This window comes from Myotis brandtii, unplaced genomic scaffold (assembly GCF_000412655.1).
Source record: "Myotis brandtii unplaced genomic scaffold, ASM41265v1 scaffold192, whole genome shotgun sequence".
Lineage (NCBI taxonomy): Eukaryota > Metazoa > Chordata > Mammalia > Chiroptera > Vespertilionidae > Myotis > Myotis brandtii.
In genome coordinates, this window is record NW_005357159.1 from 1,634,243 (window position 1) to 1,645,206 (window position 10,964).

The window sequence follows — 10,964 nt, forward strand, 5'->3', positions numbered from 1 at the left end:
GCTCAGCCAGAAGCTGGGCTCATGGCTGGCAAGTGCAGAGGCGGTGGCGGGAGCCTCTCCCGCCTCTGCAGCAGTGCTAGTCTGTCAGTCCAACATCACCCGATGTTTCCCGGACTGTGAGAGGGCATGGGCTGGGCTGAGTGACCCTCCCAAGTGCACGAATGTCGTGCACTGGGCCTCTAGTTTATAAACAATTTAAAAAGGCTTTACAGGTACCTTTTAGAGAAATAATTTTAAACTATTGGTGAGGTCACAATTTCCTTTGCAAAGTTAATGAATCAATGCATATAGCATAAATTATATATATGATTTCTGGAGATACATGGGCCTTAGGATAACATCCTATGGTGTAGATAAAATTGAAAGAAGTGTAAATAAATACCTGCATATTACTATAAACTGGCATCAATGACTGTTGAATAATGTAAGTACAATTTGTGAGTAGGAAGGTGATAGTTTAAGATCAAGTGAGGCAGACAAACACACATTTGAACTACTACCATGCTCACCTACTAGCTTTTCAACTTTAACATATTATTAACCTGAGTATTATTGTGTCTTTTTAAATCAGTGAAATGAAGGTGATAATAGCTCCCATATCACAAAGTTTAGGAGTACATAAGTTAATACACTTAAACCATTACTTCTGGGCCGGATAGAGTATTCACTTGCTATTTGCTGCTGTTGCTGTTGTTTTTACAGTGATTAGTGTTATTGTTATTCTTTGCCTTTCTAACCTCACCCTGATTATCTTACAGGTTCCAGTGCCTAAGTTGTCCTGGATTTTATAACTTGGAGATAAAATTATTCTTCCTTTAATCTATTTTCATTTTTTAAAAAAAGTAGTCCTTAAGAATAATCTTCATGATTTTGATCTTTCTGTCTAAGAAAGACCTTTCACTGCCTGCTTATGGCTCGTCAGAATTTCCCCTTCTTCCTTTGCTTCCTCTTATGTCTCCTCCCTAGCTCTGCAGAAACAGAAAGATGTCAGTTTGATACCTCTGGCCTCTTTTTAAAACCTGGTAATGGTATTTATCCTGTCAGCAGTTCCTGGGTATTTAGCGTTTTACATCTTCATCTGTCTTTATTATTTGCGGGAAAGTCCTTAACTTTCCCCATTCCTTTCTGATGAATAGCTTGGTCTACAGAAGTTTGGTCCCCTCTCTAAGAGTTACAGATCCCCTGCTGTTTTTATAGGTTGACTTTTGACACAGACTACTTCTGTTCAAGGAGCTCATTGTTGTTAAGTTAGTGCCAGTTTATACCAGAACTTAACTTTTAAAGCACATTTAAATGGACTTCTTAGTGTGGTTTTTTGTGTGTGTTGATGTTTAACATCGTCTAATTTTTTTTCTAAGGACCCAAATAACACATGCTTATTGTTAAAAATTAAAAAAAAACATAGATAAAGAAGAATATAAATATCTCCCATAGTACCACGCCACCAAAATAGTCACTTTCAAATCGTTTTTGTATGATTCTGTTTTGGCTTAACTGTTCCTTCTTTGCTCACATCTTGTTCTTGACTTTGCTCTAGATAAGCAGTGTCTGTATATAAGTAAAATGTGTGTCTATATTTTTTACATGTTCTTCATTTTCATAATTGTTAAAAGTAAAGAACATCGAAACTTTTGATTTAGATACTCGTTTTAGCAAACAATGATTTTTAAAATAAGAAGATAAGATGTTTTGGATATAATCTTTCCATATGATAAAGGTCATGTTTTTATTTTATTGATTTTAGAAGAAAAACAACAGTGAAGACATTATGTATTTATGCGGATTACAAATCTGATGAAAGCTATACTCCAAGCAAGATCTCAGTCAGAGTAGGAAATAATTTCCATAACCTTCAAGAAATTCGGGTATGTTTTCAAATTTTAAAATACGTATGTATCAGTCAGGCTCTTTAGAGGATAGTCATGTTTGATATTTAGTTAGATTAAAATGTTAATACAGGGGTGGGAAAAAGTAGAGAAACAGTCATTTGTATGGAAAATAATACAATAATAAATAATAACATAAGAATACTGTGTTTCACTTATTCACAATTGTAAACCTACTTTTGCCCACTACTGTATTTAAAATAAAATTGTTGCTATTTAAGAATTTTTTTTCATATTTTATAATATTTTAAAATTTTTTTTGAATTCTAATGGTCACTTTTATTTTTTCCCAATACTTTATTATGGAAATTTTCAGACATACAGAAAAGGGGAAGACTTTTATAGTGAATTCTAATATGCTCGCCTCCTAGATTCTATAATTGCTAATGTTTTGCTATATTTGCTTTATAATAATCTGTCAATCCATCTAATTTTTATATATATATCACAATGTCAAAGTAAGTTTCAGGTATCTATAAATATCATCACAAATACTTAAGCATGATATATGATAACTGGAGTTATTACTATTTGCTTAGGTTCATTTTTTTAAGGTAAAATTTATATAAATTTTGCTCAAATCTTAAGTATGATATTTGGTAAGTTTTAGCAAATGCATATATCTGTGTAACACTAACTCCTATTAAGATATAGAACAATTCCATTACCCCAGAAAATTCCCTCATGTCCTTTCTGAATCTCCATTTCCATTTTACCCTCAGAAGTAACTGTTCTGATTTTGTATATGTATATATGTATTCATTCATTCATTCATTCATTCTATAGATCATTTTGTCTGTTCTAGATAGAATGTCATATAAGTTGAATCAGACAGGGTGTAACTTTTATGTTTCACTCAGCCTAAGTTTTTCAGGATTCATCCATGTTGTTGCATGTATCATTACTTCATTCTTTTTTATTCCTGAGTTGTATTGTAGTTCATTGTTTGAATATATTGTAGTTTATTTTTCCTCTGTATGACTTTTTGAAGCTATCAGGACAGTGCTTTTGTGACCTGATATTTTTTTAGTTTTAAAATATTTACATTTGAGATATTTTCAATGATTTTGAATTGTATACTTGTGAAGTTCTGGACCTTAGCATTGTTTCTTGTGAGAAAAATAATTGAACTCAAATAATCATTAAAAACTTTAAATTCATTGGTTCTGGGGGATCTGGGAAGCACCTGTGATTTTTGAAAGACTTCCAGTTAACTTGTTGGCCTAGGCCTAGACTCTTACTTGACTTGTTTATATTAAGACCCTGTCTCTCTCTTTGTATTAATCACATGAATGGGTCATCATATTGAGAAATCATTTGGGATCAGAATTGCCTTGTTTTGGTTTAAAGCGAAAGATTTGTCATATAATTGCTCAGGCAGGTTGAAATATGTGAAACACTGGAAATACTAGTAAAGTTTTGATTCGATATTTGTGGTATATATTTGAAATGTTCGCTAGATGTCACTGTTGTCCTTTAAGTACTAGTCTCATATCCAGGATAAGTTCAAGACCTGAAATAGTTCTTAGTTGTACGTACTAGGTTTTCCTAAAGAATATATATATTTACCAAAAGTTCCTTGATACATTTTGGAAATGTACATCTTCATACATGATTTCTATATTTATGTGTTAAATATATGTTTTGTATTCTGTTGTAAACTGGAGAAACTTTGACATTTGGGCCATTGTGGAATACTTTTAATCTAGTTTTTGCTTCTATTATATCAATTAAGTGCTAAAACATTAGCCATATAGAATAAAGGCTCTTTTAGGTAGTGTCTTAATTTTATTCTAAGTGTGTTTATATTTCTGTATAGTGACCACATTGCCCCATGAGACCAGTAATACTAAATATTACCAGGTGATAATGTAAGTTGTTTTCCTGAAAAACTTAATGAACATACTGCTTTTCTGCCACAGTTCTCACTAAGGAACCATAATTCTTATATTTTGCTTTAAAATATTAGTGCTGCCTTTGCAGTTCATGATATAAAGGGTACTTCATCTTTTAATTATACATCTTTATATGTGATTTATTCTGTTTACCTTTTCCCCTTTATAAGTTGAAGAAATAAGAATCTCATAGCATTTTGTTTTTTAAGGGAATATAAGCAGATCGTGATTTTATTTCTTACATTACTCTCTATAAGATTTTTATTTTTAAAAATCTTTACTTCTTCTACTCAGATAGTAAGTGATTAAAATAATGTGAAACTAAATTGTTATTTTTAAAAATCTTTACTTCTACTCAGATAGTAAGTGATTAAAATAATGTGAAATTTGAGGTTTTAGAGCCATCATTTTATTAATTATAGGACTGATTTAACAGTGGAAAATCCAACTAAATCTTTATATTTTTCCATGGATGTTTGCCCACTCGAGGGTGTAGTGTGTATTAGAGTGTTTTAATAGGTTTTCCTTTTTTACTAGAAATTATGGGTTTGTTTACTTGAAACACTCTAAAAACCTATTTTCTATAATTTTATTATTGATTTGAGTAGCAAATAAAAATTTTTTAGTTCAGAGTGAAAACAGCTATTGGCTATCCTATTTATCCAAAAATTACTCTTTCTCTATCATGTCTTCCTTCATTTCAGTTCTGAAGCGTGACTTTATATCTAGATCTTTGTAACCTTTGTTGAAAAATCTCCACGAAGAGATGAGGCCCTTCCTTTACTATTCTAGAATGCATATGTTAACTTCTAGACATGAGGAGAGACTTAAAATGGAAGTTAAGTTTATATTCTCTGCTTAATGGCTACAAGATACTACAGCTGGCTTTGGCCAAATAGAACATTTTTGTCACCAAAGTTAAATTTAATTATGCTGTTCATTCTACTTTCTTTTTCTCTCTCAAATTGTAAACCAACAACCTAAGCACATTTTATAAGATGTTTATAATATATTGCTTTTACACAAGAGACTATTTCTAAATCGAAGTGAGATTTAACACTCATTTAACTTGAGTCTTAATGTCATTATCTTTTTAGAATACTTTATTTCAATTGTGTTACTTTTAAGCAGTAAGTTATGTTCATGTGTTCAAAATGTTACTTAAGAGAAGTTTTCAAATAAAGATGTACATGCTTTTTAAACCTTTACATTTTAGCATTATGTTTTGGTTTAATGTTCTTTTCCTTTGCTCTCAGAAGAGAAAATATATGTGAAGGAAATTATTTTTTTATTTAGATTGAGGAATCAAATCATACTATATTGTACATGTGACCATTTTAACATTTTAGAGGACATCCCCAGCTAAAGTCCAATAAAATTTAAAGTCCTTATCAATTTGCTGATAGTTACAGTCATCCCCAACCCCCAATCCACAGATGCTCAAGTCCCTTATATAGAAGCCTGGTGCATGAAATTCGTGCATGGGTAGAGTCCCTAGGCCTGGCCAGCAATCAGGGCCGATCTGTGGGGCAACCGGCGGGGTGATTGGGGGGCCCCCGCTGACACCCACCTTGGCCGGCCTGGTGCCGCCCACTCGCCAGTCCCGCCCCCCACCGCTGCATTTCACGGAGAAATGACACAAAGATGGATAAAGAAACATCAGCAGCCCCCCACTCCCAGATAACGCCTGTTCACCAAACTCATGTTTGATGGGGTCCTATCACGCCTTTCTTCATGGCAAATGGCAAGATATGTTAACGGCAGGTTTGTTGTTTGGTTGTCCGGTTTGGTTTTTTTATTGTTTTAATTTTTTTTATCATGCCATGCCCATTTCATCACCACTTGTTCTTCTGTCTCAACTAGACTCCTCTCCTGCATATTAGGCTTTTATTATATAGGATGGTACAGTATTTGCATATAACCTATGCACATCCTCCTGTATACTTTATTTTTATATATTTTTAAATTTTTATTGTTGATAGTTTTAAAGAAGTCACCCAATTACCCCAACCCCCTCTATCGTCCTTCTCCCAGCCCCTGCCCCACCCCAGGCTTTCACTACACCATTGTCTGTATCCATTGGTTATGCATATAATCCTCCTGTATACTTTATATCATCTCTAGAATACATATAATACTTAATACAATGTAAATGCTATGTAAATAGCTGTCACTGTGTTGCTTAGGGAATAATGACAAGGCAGAAATGCTGTACATGTTCAGTATAAAAGCAACCATCCTAGGCCTCATTACATAGTACATGTTAGCAAGAGGGTAACATCCCCCCCCCTCTCAAGTGTTTCAATCATGGTTGGTTGGATCTGCAGATGTAGAACTCCCAGATACAGAGAACTGACTATATTTTTCTCTTTAAAAACTATTGTAGAAATATTTGTAATTAAATATAAATCTAAAGTGGTTTATTAGACATATAGTCACAGCTCTCAAAATTATTTCTGTACAGTTCTGTGAAAAACAACTTGTTAAGTAAAGTTAAGCAGATATTTTCAGCATATGTGAAAGTTGTCCTTTGGTTCATTGTTAGCATTTTGCTTCTAAAATTTGTCATCAAAGTTTATTCTTTTGTCACAAAAGGATAAAATATTGATGGAGGGCAAGATTGAACACTTAACTGAATTTTAAACCTTGATTTCATCTTCAGATAATAAAGCTGTTACCAAATGATTTTTAAAAAAGAAGTGGCTTGGGCAAATCTTCAATGTTAAGAGAGCTATAATGATATTTTTCCTTTCTTTCATGTAGATAAGCCTTTTGGCTCTCTACCTTGTGTATTAAATCAGTGGCCTGGCTATGGGAGTCCATATATGGCATTTTGACAGAAGTGGTTAATAAGTCAGCTCTTCTATTAAAATAACATTTACTATTATAATTTGAATTCCATTAATGTGTGTGGTAGAATAAGAAGATGTAGACAAAGGCTCTGACTCTATTAATTGATTTTAAAATTTATATTCTTATGAGGGGCCTATTTTAAACAACTTGATATAAAGTGGGATGATTTAGACAGTATCTACAAACATATTGGTTTGAGTGTTTAATTTATTGAATCTTTGGAAAAAATGCTTTTTATTGAATTTAGCTAAAAGAAAATAATTTTAAAAATTAGTTTTTATAGCCCTGGCCAGTTGGCTCAGTTGGTTGGAGTGTTGTCCTGTACACCAAAAAAGATTATGGATTTGATTTCTGGTCAGGACACATACTTAAGTTGTGGGTTTGATCCCCAGTCAGGTTGTGTATGGGAAACAACTGATTGACGTTTCTCTCTCATAATCGATGTTTCTCTCTCTCCCCCACTCCCTTTCTCTCTAAAACTAAATAATAAAATAACAACATATCCTTGGGTGAGGATTTTAAAAAATTAGTTTTCATAACTAACTTTAGAATATCTTTGAAATGAATAGAGAATGTTTTGGTGTGATACACATAATTTTTAGGCCACAAATGTTATTCTCTCTTATCCCTCTCTTAAAAGTAACATATGCAATTAAAAATTATTCATAATTATATACAATACTTATTTCCAAAATAGAATTGAGATAACTAAGCATGTGGGCTATATCTTCTTTTAAAACTGAATTATTTTGCAAAATAGAATATCATATATATTTTTGAGAGAAATATTCCTGTATTTCTTATGGTTCTTTTAGACCACAAACTTAGGCTACAGATTTTTAAAGAGATGTAGTCTGGCATTACCATACAAGACAGATTCATGTTTTATTTGGTAAATATTTATTTAGGGCCTGCTAAGTGCCTGACACTGTGTTAGGTACCGGGGATACAGCAAAGACAGTCATTGTTTCTGCCCTTAAGGCAGGCAAATAAATATCAACAATTACAGGAGTAAATACAGGGGGCTAGGGGAACACATGGAATATTAGAGAAAAAGTTTTAAAAGTTTTTCTAAAAGAGTTGATGGTTCATCTGAATCTTAAGGATAAATGTAAAGCCTGCTCAGGTGGATAATAAAGTGGAGGCATTCTAAAAGGGGGCACAGAGCACATGCAGGTGTGGAAGCCTGAGCATGTGGCATGATAGAACTGTGAGTAATTAAATATGCCTGGAAGATGGGTGGGTGGGAGGGAGTGAGAAAAAAGACGAGAGAAATATTTATTCATTCAGCACATTTATTGTGATGGTAATATGGCCTCTGTATATAAGGAGCTTACATTCTCGGAGGGAATAAATATATAATTGTTACAGTGAAAATATATATAGGCAAAAGTCAGATTGTGCTTATTGTCAGACTTCTAGGGAGGTTAGACTTTAAATGAGGAAGCCATTGGTAAAATTTAATCTTGGGAATGCTGGGGCTGGAGCAATGTGAAGACCAGGTAGGTAATATCCAGGTGAAAATTATGAGGATTTTACTAAGTCCGTTGGTTGAACTAAGTTGGGTTCAAGAGAAAACGATGCATATGAAGGAGAATCAAAAGATTTGTGACTGATTGTACTTGGGGTATAATTGAAGTATGGCTTGGGGGTTCAAGTAGGTAGAAGGGGACATCTAGAATTCTTCAGAGGCTTGGCAACTGTTTGAATGTTGCCACTAATCAGAAATGGAATAGAAAGTTAAGGAACATTGTGGTGGGGACGGAGAGAAAGGTTAAGCTAATGAGGTTAGTTTTGTCACGGATTTTTGGTATCTTTTCAGAGGGAGGGCTTTTCAGTGGATAGTCAGGTATATGGTTCTGAATCTGAGGAAAGAAGTCTAGGTTAGAGGTGTAGATTTGGGAATCAGGGTGTAATTAGAAGCTTAGTTGTGAGTTTTGATTCATTCAGGGAGTGTGTATAACAGAAAAGAGTGCCAGGGTTGGAACTGTGGAAATGCTGATATTCAAGGATTGGTTAGAAAAAGATTATCCAATGAAAAAAGCTGAAAGGGAGGTGGGGATAGGTAGAAGAGGGTAAAGGGGGATAGATGGTTCCCGAAGGAGACTTGACTTGGGGTGGTGAACACACAGTGCAATATGCAGATGTGTTATTGAATTGTACCCTTGAAACCTATGTAATTTTATTAACCAATATCACCAAATAAATTCAATGAAAATTAAAAAAAGAATTAAATAAATAAAACAAAATGCACCCCCCAAAAAAGGAAAGAAAAAAGCTGAGAGGAACTGCCAGAGATAAGAAAATCAAGAAAATGTGATGTCACAGAAGCTGTGAGTGGTCAGGAGAATTGAGTTAGGGACTGAAACTTTTTCTTCATAAGCCTCTGTTACATATGTTTTAATAGGCACTTTATTTAATGCAGTTCTGAATTAAGGTAGTTCTTGCAAGTAGCTTAATCACTCTTTGGAGTAATAGTTTCTAAATTTATAGATTTGAGACTAATGAAATTATTTGTTTTAATAGCAGGAATTTCAACTTTTCCTACCATAGTATTTGTGCCAAGTAAGAAGATTCTGAAGGGGATTCTTGTTTCATAATGCCTCGCATTGGGACGTTTTGTACTGCTGATGCGTATTTAAGTAAACTTTGAAGTTGATGAGGTTTCTTTTCAAGAACATTGTGCTGTAAGGTCGCTTTTTAAGTACTCTTTCACAGCAGTTATGGAAGAACTGCACTGTTCCTAGTAGACAGTGTGAGAGTAGTAACAGCCAAGGGCAAAGAAAACAAAAATGGGGTTGTGGGAGCAATGGGGGGATAAAGACACATATGTAATACCTTAATCAATAAAGAAAAAACAACAACATCAACAAAAAAAGAAAACAAAAACAAAATGAAAAAACTTGTTATTTAGCCATATGGTGAGATATAAGGCAATAGAAATATGTACTTACAAAAGGGAAAACGACGTGGTTTTAGAGATACAGATTATAAAAAGAAAAGTCTGCTGAGCAAGTATGGCCAGTGAGCAGGGCAGGGGTGGGCACTTGGCTGAGAACAGTGCTGGAAACAGTAGCTACTTAAAGATATACCAACAGTCAGCCAGTAGGCTGCCACTGACCCATGCTTGTTTAGTTTGCTTCAAAAAGATTATCTGGCCCTAATCGGTTTGGCTCAGTGGATAGAGTGTCAGCCTGGGGACTCAAGGGTCCCAGGTTCGATTCCGGTCAAGGGCATGTACCTTGGTTGCGGGCACATCCCCAGTGGGAGGTGTGCAGGAGGCAGCTGATCGATGTTTCTCTCTCATCGATGTTTCAAACTCTCTATCTCTCTCCCTTCCTCTCTGTAAAAAATCAATAAAAATATATTGAAAAAAAGATTATCTGTGCAAATTCAATTCATTCTCTCAGAAAAATTTTTTAAAAAAAATTTTAATTGCGAGCCTGGCTGGTGTGGCTTAGTGGTTGAGTGTCAACCTAGGAACAAAGAGATCACAGTTCGATTCCCTGTCAAGGCACATGCCCGGGTTGCAACCTTGATCCCTGGTAGTGGGTGTGCAGAAGGCAGCTGATCAGTGATGTTTCTCTCTACCCCTCTCCTTCTCTCTGTCTCTCTGAAATCAATAAAAACATATAAAAAATAATTAAGATGATTACTGTGTGTAAACTTAGTCAATAATTTTTTTAAAATTTTTAATTGGGATAAAAACCTTATATAATAACATTTACCATCTCAACATTTTTAAGTTCAGTAGTGTTACGGATATTCACATTGTTGTGTAACAGAGCTCCAGAACTTTTCATCTTGCAAAACTGAAAATCTGTATCCACTAAACAACTCTTCATTTTCCCCTCTTCTCTGTCCCTGGCAACCACTCACTATTCTACTTTCTGTTTCTATGAATTTGACTACTTTAGATATCTCATATAAGTGGACTCATATGGTATTTGTCTTTTTTTATTATTAATAAATCTTTATTGTTCAGATTATTACAGTTGTTCCTCTTTTTTCCTATTCTATTCTATTCACCAGTTTATTTTGTTCTTCATCAGATTTATTCACTTTATTTTTAGATTCACTTGTTGGTAGGTATGTATTTGTTGTCACTTTGTTGTTCATAATTTTTATCTTTACTACCTTCTTCTTCTTCCTCTTCTTAAAGACTACCTTTCAGCATTTCATATAATGCTGGTTTGGTGGTGATGAACTCCTTTAGCTTTTTCTTATCTGTGAAGCTCTTTATCTGACCTTCAATTCTAAATGATAGCTTTGCTGGGTAGAGTAATCTTGGTTGTAGGTTCTTGCTATTCATCACTTTGAATATTTCTTG

At 34.1% G+C, this 10,964-nt stretch overlaps 1 protein-coding gene across 5 annotated transcripts in view; it reads left to right on the plus strand.

Annotated features, from left to right (window-relative positions):
• ANAPC10 (anaphase promoting complex subunit 10) overlaps nucleotides 1-10,964 on the plus strand; it is a 59,207-nt gene that overhangs the window by 23,085 nt on the left and 25,158 nt on the right. For 3 of the 5 annotated variants that reach the window (XM_014538518.1, XM_005864873.2, XM_005864872.2), the window contains one exon: nucleotides 1,745-1,865. The exons of 1 other annotated variant lie outside the window; for it this stretch is intronic. In XM_014538518.1, coding sequence (XP_014394004.1) covers nucleotides 1,745-1,865 — 121 coding nt within the window. Of the gene's footprint in view, nucleotides 1-1,744; nucleotides 1,866-3,705; nucleotides 3,758-10,964 lie in introns of those variants that run through there. One more of the 5 variants, XM_014538519.1, reaches the window with a different exon arrangement.